Raw genomic sequence first — 14,125 nt, forward strand, 5'->3', positions numbered from 1 at the left:
CATCCAGCCTGAATTTGACCCCATTGTGTTTTAAAATGTCTACATAGTGTGTTGATGTGACCAACGTTAATTCCAGGAGCTTTCACTGTACGGAGTAATATCACTATTATTATTGTGACACTCTGGGGGTTCACTCAGACCAGTAAGGGGCTCTGTCACCATCTGACCTGTAACCCGGGGTGTATCTGTGCTGTGCAGCTTTAGCTCATTGCCCTGACACCAGTAGCTTCTTTGCAGCACAATGGCCTCAGCCTAGCTTCCATCAGCCTGGTTACTCCTGGCAGGGTGACACCAACAGCGCTTCTGGTCCCGATCCCCCCCAAAACCATTTACCCTGCAGCACCCAGTGCCGCTCACTGGTTACTCACAGGAGGTATTAAGTTTACAGTCTCGCAGGAGGCAGAGCACATCTGCCTGTTCGTGTAGCTGAGGACTTCACCCCTCAGTTTAGTGTACAGCACTGAGATGGTTTTGTAATAAAACCAAGAATATGTTCATTAACAAAGAACATCTATTTAAGTTATAATAAGTAGAACAGAAAAAGCAGTTATTGTTACAAGTCAAACAAAACATGCTTTCTAGTGACTAAAACTTAATTTCAGCACTTTGTAATCTTTATCTAAGCAGATTTCTCACCTATAGTCAATTCCAGCTATTCTTTTTGTTAGGTTAAGAGGATCCACTTTTTGTGATCTCCTAGGACGTTGGTCATCCTTGTCCCCTATCATGGATGCCAAAATGGCTTTCTGCCTTTGCTATTATCTCTGTTTCAAGAACCTAGAAGGCTTCCTGAGGGTGCAGGCTCCATCCCCTGTGATTGTTCAGAGGTCTTTCATTGCTTTTCATTGTCCTCTCAGATGTTACCTGGATCAATTTACAGTGAATACACAGGAAGACAGGCAAAACAGCATTCCTTTGTTTAGGACAGGCTGCGTGTATGCCCTGCTTGCAAAACACCTTCTGAGAACATATTTCCATTACACATCTCTAATTCTTTATACACCTCCCGTACATATTTTTGACCAGCATGTTACTAGTTTGCATATGATACCTAATATGACACCTTTTAGATACAGATTATGACAAGAGTGTGTTGGGGCAATGAGTGTGTCAGGCCTGATGTGAGTTATGGTACGGTGTGCCCTCTGCCAGTTGGCATTGAGGGACTCCCTGGATCACAGTTACTACACAATTTTTAAGTTTTAAAAAAAAGAGAGAGAAACTAAACCACTAAAAAGTTAATATTAAGTCATAACATTAAACAGGTTCAACATTTTTCCCAGGAGAACATAAAAGGGGGAACAGACAAAAATAATGAGAACACCCCTTGCTTCAGCAAAGCCCAGCAAAACACAAACAACCATATGCACGTATAAGTCAGGGACTCATGTCTAAAAACCCATTTGCATGCACCATTATTTTAGTGCTCAGTAACCCAATTTGCACATGTACATGTGTGTTTTTATGAGCCCAGCTGATGAGCATACATTTTTACAGCTGCACCTGTTGTAATCGCCTTCTAAAATTTGGCACTTTGAATTTAACTGAAGCCCACAAAAGCATGCAGATTTAGCATTAAGGTTAACACTTTATTCATAACTCACTACTGTTTACATCTATTCTAAATTTGGCTTGAAGTCTTAGCACAAACACTGTAGAAAAGAATTTTATGTACAAACCTGGTCCATGGCTGGCTTTGAAAGCCAGAGTGCTAGGAGGCCTTTCATGCTTATTTAATGTGTGTAATATGGACTTGCTTATTTTCTTGGCTTTAAAACAATGTTGGGTGAAACTCCATAATTTCAGGTCCAGGATCAGTTCAGATAAAAGGCCAAATTCACCCCTGGCTTAAAGTTTAAATCCTGTTTACTTCAGTGGGCACTATAGGTTGTTTAGGAGCTTACATCTGGATTTAGGAGCCCAGTTTGTTCACCCAAGTTTAAAATTTTTAACTAAAATGATTTGCCCAAAGAGAGACAGCCTTTTGCAGAGCTGGGAATAGAATCCAGATCTCCTGGCTCTCAGTCCTTTGTGTTAACCATTCTTCCCCTCCTTCATCAAATCCTTAACATTATCCGAACGCTGGCTTTGATTGTGTGGAATGGGATTATTGTCAAATGTAATTAAAACCACATGGCTTTCCCAACTGCATATCAGGTAAGACACTACTGGGATCACAGCAGAGCTTTTTAGTTATCTGTTCTGTATGTATCTATCAGTCTAACTAGAATCATTTATTTTACTTTATAAACCTTTTAAAAACATTATCTCTGATAGGACAGTTACCAAGAAGCATTCACAAGACCCTAAAAAAATCAACATGCTTTTTCCTTCTCTGAACTGCAAAAGCCATTTAGTGCAGACCTGCCGAGTATCTAGCTCCTGAGTTCAGTTGAAGCTCTCAGCCAGATTCATTCAGATTCTTTCATTGCTAATGTACTTTATGGCCCTCTGGAGATGATGTGAGAGAAATTTGGCGGTAATTAGTTGCAGAGATGTATCCAGCAGTCAGTAGGTGCTCAGTTTGAACTGCACATCTTTCTTTCTTGTCAGATCGTTGGCTGTGATCACCAGCTGGGAAGCACTGTCAAGGAAGATAACTGTGGGGTCTGCAATGGCGATGGGTCCACCTGCCGGCTGGTTCGAGGCCAGTATAAATCCCAGCTCTCAGCAAATAAACGTAAGCTGTTGACTTTAACCTCAAAGGGTAGAACAAGCCCTCCGAACTGAAAGTGGTGATGAGGTGTCAGAGGGACAAGTAGACGGGTAAAATGCCAACTTTCCTCCTCTTATTGAAGTACACAAGCTTCTTAAGGGCTAGATTGTCCCCAGGCCTTATTAAGCCATGCAGGGGAGTAAGGTAGAGTCAGTCCATGTCCTCCCCATCCTCAATAACCCTTCTTGGCTAAGTAAGAACTGCTCAGATTGTGGTGCTGTCTGCAGAGGGAAGAGAGTGGGAAAGCAGGGACTTCTTGCCCGTTACTCCCCCTTTCAAGATAGTGAGTAGGGAATGGGAAGAGGGTTGGCTTCATCCACTCCACTCACTACTCAGGTTAGCTGGTTGGGCACATAGCCTGGAGTGTGTTGCATCCTGTATAGGGGTGAAGAAGTAACTTATGCTACTCCACCAGCACCAGGGGGAGCAGGGGAGGAATTGTCATGTCTTTCTGGGGCACATTTCTACAACAGAGCTCCTCTTGGGATGGTGTAGCTATGCTGCCCTTTATGCTACAAGTTGAGCCTAACCCTAAGGGAGCTCATGCTTTTTCCTACAATACCTGCACCTGCTTTACTCTTTCAGTGAGTTCCATTGGAGTTACATGGGCCAGATCTATATTTTTATCATCCTTTTTTTTTAAATGCTGGATGGTACATGATCTAAACGTTTCAAATAACACTAATTTCCTGTGAGTGTGTGTATGTACATTTGTGGATTCCTGTTGGATATCTTGCTCTTTATATTTGCATTTGGTTTCTGTGGGGAACAATGAGAGGTGTTTGTTTACAGAATCATCTTTACTCTGTCAGAGAATAACTTGTTGAGCAGGGAGCACAGCACACACCACTCATTAGCACAGTGACCTTCTGCATCTTAATGTGCTAGCTGAGGTGGGAGGGAGATGGCTGAGACCTTCTGTTGTACAGAGGAGGGGAAGGAATCATCTGTGGAAGGAGTTGGCATTGTTGAGGTAGGACTGCATATGGCAGAGCTGAGGGAATAATTCATAGCAAAGCAAGGAGTGGAATCTCGCCTCTGAAATGTTCACGAGCAGATTGCGCAGTCCTCAGACTTGAAATCACTTCTGAATGTCTTTACAAATATATTTTATGAATAGCTCATTTTTATCATCATTTATTTGTACTGTAGTAATACCTAACGGCCTCCATCGAACATCAGGGCACTGTTGACACTGTACAAACACATAACTAAAATGCAGTCCCTGATCCAAAAAGCTTGCAATTAAGTATAAGACAAGAAACAACAGGCAGAAACACATACATGACGGCGAGGTACAAGGTAACCTCCCTCCATATCATTCAGGACGCATCAAACATCTGACAAGAAAAACCAGGTTAAGAAATTTTGTTAGAGCCCTCTCAGATATACCTGTGTAACTTCCAGAGGAGCAAACTGGAGTCCTGCATAGAACTGAGGGAATAATTGATTTTACCAACATTTGCAAATATTTTCAGTGGCCCCAAAACTGTGTTTTTCAACAAATTTACTATTTGACCAAAAATTTCACCCAGTGCAGGTCATGCATGCCTGTCTGAAGGCAGAATTGGGCCCTTAGACCTTGATCCTGCAAGCAGTTAAGCACACGGATAACTTTCCTCATCTGAATAGCCCCACTCAAGTTAGTAGGACTAATTCCAAGAGTAAAATATATGCATGTACTTAAGTGTTCACAGGATCGGGGCTTAGTCTGTTCTCTGGGATGCGTGGTGACTTTTGAGTAATGGCCAGTTTAATCTCAGGCCTTCTCTTTAAAAAGAATTGGTTGACCCAGGAAGGACACGTTTCTTTTCTCATGCTTCTTTCCTGTGTCCCCCAGGAAAAGCTCTGAGGGCAGCAATAAGAGACTTTTGAGCCATGTTGTTATGTGAGATAGGAAGAATCAGTAGGAGTATATGTGAAGCAGGTGGCTAGAAGTCATCGTAGGTGTCCCTTGGGCATGTGTATGATTTTATTACCCTTGATGGTCGTTGGAACATTTACAAACATGCATTTCTCAGGCTGTGCTGGAGGAATTGGGCAGCGGCTTTTTTCTAGTGTGCTAAGAGTTGGTGGAAATGGTTTATTTTCTCAAAACCATCCCAAACGTGCTGTTGTGCTCATCACACTGAATTCATTTTCTCTTGGTGCTTGTATCTATCTCTGTTCTCCACACTGTTTATACCATGCAGATAGGTGGAGGAAGGATAATACCAGAAAGGGAAGAGGTTCACAGAGCTTTAAAGCAGTTAGCACTTGCTACAGAAATGACTTCCTCAGTATTTATAGGGACAGTATATCTGTGCCAAAGGCATCAGCAATTGAAATGCAGCAGGGTAGGAAAAGATGTGTCCTTGATTTCCCCCCTGCATTTTTCTACAGGAGAAACAGCTGTGCTGATGCCCTTTTTCACCCATTAAGATAATTACAAGATTTTGGTACAAAAGAACGCATTCGTTCTTCAGGTCTTGAAGAAGAATTTTGTATACACCTCTACCTTGATATAACGCTGTCCTCAGGAGCCAAAAAATCTTACTGCGTTATAGGTGAAACCGTGTTGTATCGAACTTGGTTTGAGCCACCGGAGTGCGCAGCCTCCCCCCCTCCCGGAAGCGCTGCTTTACCGCGTTATATCCGAATTCATGTTATATCGGGTCACGTTATATCAGGGTAGAGGTGTAGTTGGAATGCTTGTACCTTTCACCAACAGAGGTTGGTCCAATAAAAGATATTACTTTATATACCTTGTCTTTCTCACATACTTCAAATGTAGTTACAGGTCCACCATCCCCATATAATGCTACTAGACAATGGGGGGTTAATTATTTTTCTGCTCCTGCCCTTAAGCATGAGTATCATTGGTAGGACTGCACAGAGTTTTTGCATCAAAACCCAAAGCCAGGAGAATTGATCTGACTTTGGATTTCTATGCATGCTCTTGAAACATCAACACTTGGGTGGATCATGGACTTTTGTATCCCCTCCACAATTCCTCTGTCTCCCTCCACCCATCAGGCCAGGGCTCCCTCTTCACAATACCTTTAGGTATCTTCTGAGGAAGGAGCCAGAGGCCTCATGTTCTTCCCCACCCTCTCTCCATTCAGCTTCATAGGGCAGCCAGTTGATCCTCTTTTCTCCATATTGTTTGTCTGAGGGTTCAATCACCAGGTGTTCTCCCACTCCCACCATGTCTCTTCTTGGGGATGAGGGAGGAATGTGTCCACTTCCCTTCTCCTCCTCATAAGCTCATAAGCCCCAAGAAATGGCCCTACTGTCTTGCTGCTGCTTTACATAAGCTGAAACTTTCCAGGATGTGCTATGATAATAAGGAATCCCCTGGAGAGATGCTAGTTCACAAAGAGCGTACTATGATTTCACATGGAGAATAAGCAACAAGAGTAGGTGAATTATATCCCTAGTAATAAAATGGAGAGAGAAAGAATGCAAAGAAGTTATGTGATATAAGCTGAGTGGTCTTTAAACAATAAGATTTTCCAATTGTTCCATGGCACATTAGTAAGTCTTTAATTTGAAGACTGTGTTCAAAGTATCCTGACACTAATCAGTTTTCAAAATCTGCTGGGACAATTTTCTCTATTTTCTTCAGCACAAAACTCATAAAACAAAAGGAACCCTGTCAGTGTGAGCTACTGAACAATAAGATTTCTAATACAGATGGGGAGGTCTAGTGATTTTTTTAAATATAACATTTGTAAAGGGAATATTAACATTTTTGGAAACGTGACACTATATTCTGTTTTCTGAAACCCACTCAGAAAACTGGTTAAGCAGGGAAACTATATGTCATAGTCATGAATCTCATGCAAGGAAAAATACTTGTGCTACTGGGTTCCTTAAACATTATTGTCACAAGGGTAACAGGGAAATCTGTTAATACATAGTGAAACAGGTAAGAATCTATAGCTGGTCAAATAATTGAACAAGAACCTATGTGTAAAAATGAAATAAATTTGTGTTTGCTATCATGAATGATACCAGACACACACATATGCAGGATACATTACAGAACACAGTTGACTGTTTTAACTTCAATTTTCTAAAGGTCTCAGAGGACACCTGAAGCCTTGGATTATTTTGGGTTAGGGTAATAGCTTTCAAAATCTGCTGGGATAATTTTCACTAATTAGCATCAGGAAACCCTGAACACAGTGTTCAAATCCTCTGGGCTGCTCTCCCAATTATAGACACTATCCGGCTTCACCAAGTCTAGCTGGCTTTGCAGCTTCTATTCTGCAAAGTGTAGGAGCTCCCCGAGACTGGAGCTTTAGCCCCGCAGAGTCTAAGGGTTCTGCACAATTGTGCTGCAGAAGAGATCAGTCTGGTAGGTTGGACCCCAGCTCAGACTTGTGCTGCTTCTAGGATCTGGTCCTAGAGTATTTGGGAGATCTTTTGAACAATTTTTCAGCAAACCCCTAGGGACATATCCAAACCTTGGATAAGAAAGTGTTCTAGTTAACCAGGGTTTGGATAATCAAATTTTGATTGAATGAACTTATTATCATTACTGTATAAAAGAATCCCTATCTTTTCCTCCTCCAGCTTCCCACTCCTCCTTCTCCACCTCTCCTTGCCATGCACGTACACATACTGTCAGCTCTTATTTGGCCACTGTTCCACAAAAATAAAGTGGCATCAGCTGATAAAAGATCCTTTAGGACATCAGCAGGGAAGCTTGCTGAACTTTTTCCCAGCACTGACTGTCCTAAGTTGATTATGGACTTAATGGCTCCCAAATATTTTCCCTAGGAAGAAAGTTTTCTTTAGTGATATTCCAACCAATCATAAATGAAAGCTGTATCTTCTATTCAGGGTTTCACTCATGCTATGAAAGCTGCACCGGGCCAAAAAAGGGAACAGTTTTGTGGTGTCTGGACCAGATGAGATTTATGTCGTATTGATCGGGCAGCTAGATAGAAAGTATTGTAAATACTGAACTGGTCTTACACCTACAAGTCTAGACGGTGACATGACTCGGTGAACTGAGTTACAAGACTTTAACTTGGCTTATAAACAGACTCCATAACTATACACTGAATATGACAGAGGTGCTAATATCTGGTCATCAGAGGGTCATAGAGTAGTGTGGACACTGAATCACTTTTTGCAAAAGAGTAAGGGTGGGGAATCATGGAGGGGGGAGCCCTTTTAAGGCAGAGTTGAGCACACTGAGGGCTAAAATGGAGAGTTTGTCTTTGCTTGCACTTTCCATGACCTATGGGTAAACAGAGACTTTCTATTTTCAGCACTCTCAGTCCATTAACTTTTATGAACATACATTTGTACTAAAAATGTTCATAGATGTAGTTTTAAAGGCTCCATCAACCTTTTCCCCACTGTCTGCAACATTTTAAATATATCTACGAAGAACCCAAAGCTTTCCTTTATGGAAAATCATTGTGAGGCAGTGTCATATAGTGGATAACTTTTTGGCTGTTGTTGTTATGAATAAAACAGAAGAGAGAACAGAACACATGTCATCTTCCTGAGCCTGCAGACAGAAAGAATAATTCTAAGAGATGTTTGAACTGCCCTAGTCATCACAACAGGGTGTTGATTCTGAACCACAATAATGACAATTAAAATGTTGACCTTGTTAACTATTTCACGATCGGTTGTTTTTAATAGAAATGCTCATCATTCTAGGATCCAGGGTTGGGCCTGAGTACTGTAAATCTTTTTATTTTCCTTGCCAATGTCTGACCACTGTTCAAAAAGTCCCGGTGACAGTTCAGATCTTCAGATGAAAGCTAGCCTCTTACTGGCTGTGTTGCTTTCACGTGCCAAAATAGCACCCTGCTGCTTTCAAAGCAAGGCCTCACAGCTCCTAGTCGAAGGGAGTCACATGATTCAACCTGGGAATAATTTTTATGGGGGTTGCATTCCCGTGCAAATTTCAGCTTTGAGGGGGACAACACTGTTTTGATTCCTGCCCCCAACTGTCAGCATTGAGCTCGAGAGGAGGGAGAGAGACAGGAAGCAGAGAGAGGAGGACGGAACAGCCTGAGGCTGCTACTGAGTGTAGCTGAGCCCTCTCCTGTCTGCCTGGCTTAGCAGCTGATTAGAAGGAAGGTGAGGAATCTGCTCTCTGGAGCCACAACACTCTCCCCTCCTGTACCCCCGCAGAGCACCAAGATGCTATTGAGATAGTTGGTTCTTTAGCTTCATTGGTCTAACAGTAGCATGTAAACAGCAGGAGAGAGCAGGTTAAAGTGACTACTGCCTTGGACTCATTAAGGGCGCAAAATGGCTTCCATTGAAGTCCATGGCAAAGCTCCCAATGACTTCAATGGTGCAGAATCAGGCCCCAAAAGCCTGTTTATGCTGCAGGTCTAATGGGCCTGTGTACTACCATGGCTTTTTGGGGATGGTATGGAAAGGAAAACACAATTAGACCATCACAATAGGGGCATGGCTTAGTAGGGTGTGCTGTGAGACAGGAAGGAGTTGCAGAGTTTAGCTGGGAGATCACATGGCATGCTAAGGCATGTGGAAGGGAAAGGGTTTTGGGGGTTCAGCTGGGAGAGGATCATGTGGCATGTGAACGAACAGGGAGTTCTAGAGTTCAGTGTTTTAACTTTTCCCTTTGAACATTTGAATATTTTTATACTTCCCTAATTCAGCACAAATATACATGCCAAAATAATTTGGAAGAGTAAGATATGCTTTGTTTTAATTGGAGGCCAGGTGAAATAAAAAACTGTCAGTCCCTCTTTAGACACTTGGGTAATAGTGGAGTATAAATAACATCAGTAAGTCGGAATGTGAACATCCCTTTAAGATGACTGCTGACCTTTGCCTTTTGTCAGGACTTTGGCGGGAGTGGGGGTGGAAGGGTTATGGTACCAAACGCTTGGCTTTTAATTTTCCTGTGAACAGCTCTTTCAATGATTGGTTGGAGACAGGAAGGCTTCCTTTGCTTACTGACTCCATGCATTTTTGCATTTCTCTGCAGCGGAAGATACAGTTGTCGCTGTTCCCTATGGAAGTAGGCATGTTCGTCTAGTGTTGAAAGGACCTGATCACTTACGTAAGTAGAAAAAGCCAGCGTGGTGTTGCTTTATAAGAGCCTTGGTATCCTCTGGTGTTTTATTTACAACAGAAATGTCTGGTTTCTTTCTCTCAAATCACTGATTTCAACACGGGACAGAATCCTGCCTTCAGGTGCTCTGGACAATCCCAGTGAAATCAGTGGACTTACATATGCATCTGAGAGTAGAATGTGGCCAGAGGCTCAGAATCTTTCTGTCACTCCACAATTTTTCCACCATTTCTGTGTGTTCATCTTTTGGCTGACTCGTTCGATGACAAGCACTTCTGTTTAAAAAAAAAAATCCCACTGACTGCAGAGATACTGAGGAGGTTAGAGGACAAGCTTCCCTGCTACTGAGCTCTGTCATCAAACTGCTCATGAGTTTAGCACATGCTTCTGTTCGTATGCAAATCTCTTGCTCTTTTTATCCCACATACCCCCTCCCCATTCATCTATGGTGAGAAGAATAGAAAAGATACACATGTGTAGAGCCAAATTGTGCAGTTAAGGAGTCACCCTGCCCAGCGGGGATGAGCCCACTGACTATTAGACTAACCCTTTCATGGTTGCAACATCTGCCGCTGGTGTGGAGGGAGCGGGAGACGGGACGATGGCCCTGCTTCCTCCCTGTACCTTTTGGAATGACATGTACCCCAGAGCGTGCAAGCAGAGAACATTCTCTACACTCAGGAGAACACAGCTTTGACTGGTCTGTGGGCAAGGACACAAGGCAGGGCAGTAAAGCTCTTTGTACTCTTCCCCTCTCTTTCATACCCGTGCAGTAGCCAGCCACCTGCTGCCTCCTTTTCAGCAGTGGCACTGAAGATAGATCAAAACTGAAGTGAGCTGAGTATGCTGCCCATGCTTTTATAGAAGAGAATGCTGCAGTATTCTCTAATAATAACCCCAAACACTCAAAGTGGTGTAACTGGTAAGATGTAGCATTTGGGGCAATTACAAAATACTGTAGTGGTTTTTTTCCCTTAAGTTTGGATACACCTTTCTGACAGCGTAGACCCCAGTAAGAGACAGCAAGCCATATGTCAACGTTAACAGAGCACCAGTAATAGCACAGAGCTGAAATGCACAGGCAATCATGCCAAAGTGCTTGCATCCTGGTACAATGGAAAGGGTGTTTGGAAATCCCAGTATATGATCTGCTATTTGTGTTGAGACAGCAGTAGTTACTTAATAATCTTTTTATAGCTGTTTAGATTTAGAGCTGTGAATAATGACCAGCAAATTACAGGTTATAAACTAGAACAAAAAATACATAACATTTTCTTAAAAGTTCAAATCCTCTGAAATGCATAATTTTTAAGTGGACTGTCGGGTATTCCTGGCCTGCTCTAGTGTAGTTGTTATTCCTTTCCCTGTAAATTACTTTCCCTCTTCCCTTGCTCCTGCCTTCTCTCCCAGCGTATATGCTCTTTCCCAACTTAGCAAACGTTCGCAATAGAATTAAGCTGTATGGCAGCCAAGCGAGGAAATTTTTAGAAGAGAGAAAAGGTCAATCCAGGATCTTTTTTTATTTTGGAATGAGATGTTGCCTCAGCGAAGATTTGGGATAGTGGGGCATAGATGAAGTCACTAGGTTGAGATTTGGATTTGGATCACTTGGCACAACGCCACTCACTCAAATTTGTCCTGACCAATCCCACTCTCCCCACCCACTTCCCCGTCATGATGGAGGGGCATCCAGGCCAAACCTGAGTGGCTCTGTGACCCTTTGTACAAGGCCACAACGCCAATCAGTTTTGCTCAGTTCCAATGCCAGCCACACAAATCTGGTGGTTGCCCCCTCGCCCCCCGAGAGGCACTGAGTGCACGTTGGTTAATTTGGGCCTGGTTTTCCTTTACTATTTATTACACTCCATCCCCATGGTATTATTATTTTGTCACTGTCAGGTGCTTGCCTGCTCTGGATAATCTTTTTTGTGGTTGTCAGATTTGGAAACCAAGACTCTACAAGGTGTGAAGGGCGAAAACAGCCTCAGCTCCACAGGCTCCTTCTTGGTGGACAATTCTAGCGTCGACTTCCAGAAGTTTCCGGACAAGGAGATACTGAGAATATCTGGGCCTCTCAGTGCAGACTTCACAGTCAAGGTGAGGTGGCCCAAACATGGCTTTGTAAAAACAAAAGCCCAAAGTGAAACCAGGTTGGTGCAGCAGAAAGACCACAGGGATCTTTCCTAGACAGCATCCTTTGCCAGGAAATGTTTATATCTAGGGCTTAGAGAAGGCTATTTCCTGCACCCTCTCTGAATTTCTTGATAAATAGATTATAAAAGTTTCACTGGAAGTTCCTTGGGAAGGAGACTGAGTTTATGGAGAGGAACACACATTCCATGTGTGTCTTACACACAAAAGATGGATTAATGGCAAGAGAAGGCAGATTACTTTCCATGGATGCTGTCTGGGATAGGTATAAACTGAAAGCCAAGCAGCTTACTTAGCTTGTGACATGAAAAAAAAAAAAAAGACCGAGGGCCCGAGTTTTCACTCCATTATGCTGTTTTTTATACCAGTTTAGCCCCACTGAAAGTGTAAAATGGGTGTAATAGAGTAGAGAACTAGGCTCCAAGACCCCAAGGTAAGCAGGATGGCTTTGGTCAAGAAGCCATTGTATTGTTTGGAGGTTCTGTTTTGTGTTGCACTGGCAATAAGAATCAAGTTGTTTCCTCCCATTAGTGCTTTTCTGTTCTTCCAGGTAATACAAAACACATTGCTGGAAGCAATGCACACATTCTGTAGGAAAAACGCACACACAAAACTGAACGTTTGGGGATTACAATAAAATAAAACCTTTTTTCAGTAGGTCAGAGAGACCTGAAGAATTTCATCCATAAAGCTGTAAAACTTGTACCATGTCCAGGACTCCATAAATTTTTCATCATGGGACCTAGAGCCAGAGGATGTTTGATTTAAGCTAATGCTGATGACCTTGTGGCAGCTGGAAGTATGAATGCTGTATTGGAAAATGTGATAGGTGATTGGATTGAATTGGAGCACTGCACTAGAGCACTGTCCTCTGTCTCTCTCAGCATGGTAGCGGCCCCTAATCCAGTCCAGACCCCGCAACCAAAAGTGTCTGGTGAACAAAGAGCCAAAGGAAAACAAGCTGAAGTTGTATCTTCCTGGTCAAAGGCGGGAATAGTTTAAAGAGAGCAGTTCAACCCCCTAAATGTCACCCCACAGCACTGATTGTATATATTCCAACTCAAAATACTTTTTTCAATTAAAAATGTTTATATATTTTAAAAAATCCTTTCCTGTTTTACAAATTACACCCTCACTTATAAAAGCCAAAATAATCTTAGATTTAATTTACTTTTCATTATTTACTCGTGGTTGGGAATTTCATTCAGCTTGGATGATTGAAATATAATAGCTGGAAGCAACATGGTCCAGGGCACTGAACGGAGCATCAGAAGAGCTGGCTTGTGTTCCAGGCTCTGTCACTGCTCTGTTGTGTGACTTTGGGCAAGTCCCTTCACCTCTCCATGCCTCCATTTCCTCATCTGTAGAATGGAGATAATAAATCTTCCCTTCCTTTTATAAAGCACTTTAAGACCCAGGGATGAAAAATGCCATATAAGAGCTAAGTGGTATTATTTGCAAAGGCTTAGCTTCTACATTCTGCTCCTGCTTGCCATTGACCTTAATAGAAATTTTGCCATTGATTTCAATGGAAGGTATCTTGTGTCTCTAGTCCATAACGCTTTCAGGTTTTCCCTAGCACCAGGCCACTATGTATGGGCTCCGTAAAGTTATGGCTTTGTTTTCTATTTATAACACATTCATTTGGAATTTAAAATAAATAAATGCAAGGAAACATTTCTATTGGTCTTAAGTTATGTAAAGACTTATCTTCACAAAACCTGCTGGTAAATTTTTGGCCAAATTTGACTAAGAATGTTCCTGTGTTGCAGTATGAAAAAGGGAATTGTTAAGTGCAGAATAAGAAATGAACAAGATAAGGAGATATTTGATAAATGCTGATAAAGTACTTGGTGCTGCACAATACACAAAAAGCAAAGACAGGTTCTGTTCTCTTTTTTCACACAAAAAAATTATGGAGGCACTTTAGCATATTTCTCATTAAGGTTGCATAGAAATTTGCATATAGAACCTGAACCAAAGCCCTTTGAAGTTGGTGGGAATCTTTCCAAGGATTTCATTGGCTTTAGATCAGGCTCTTAAAGCAGGAATAAAATCCTTCTGACACTTCATTATTTAAATATGTAGACAATTTCAGTTTTTACTCACAGTAAATGTAAGAGCAGACTAGAGGAACATATATTTAGCCAACAGCTATCCTCAAACACAACAAACCCTGCCCCATTATTCTTTACTAT

At 42.1% G+C, this 14,125-nt stretch overlaps 1 protein-coding gene across 3 annotated transcripts in view; it reads left to right on the top strand.

The window, feature by feature from the left end:
• The window catches only part of ADAMTSL1 (ADAMTS like 1), a 697,981-nt gene that overhangs the window by 514,771 nt on the left and 169,085 nt on the right, over positions 1-14,125 (top strand). For all 3 annotated transcript variants that reach the window (XM_054032714.1, XM_054032715.1, XM_054032716.1), the window contains 3 exons: positions 2,554-2,680; positions 9,690-9,764; positions 11,716-11,873. In XM_054032714.1, coding sequence (XP_053888689.1) covers positions 2,554-2,680; positions 9,690-9,764; positions 11,716-11,873 — 360 coding nt within the window. The remainder of the gene's footprint in view (positions 1-2,553; positions 2,681-9,689; positions 9,765-11,715; positions 11,874-14,125) is intronic.

Source organism: Malaclemys terrapin, chromosome 6, assembly GCF_027887155.1.
Source record: "Malaclemys terrapin pileata isolate rMalTer1 chromosome 6, rMalTer1.hap1, whole genome shotgun sequence".
NCBI lineage: Eukaryota > Metazoa > Chordata > Testudines > Emydidae > Malaclemys > Malaclemys terrapin.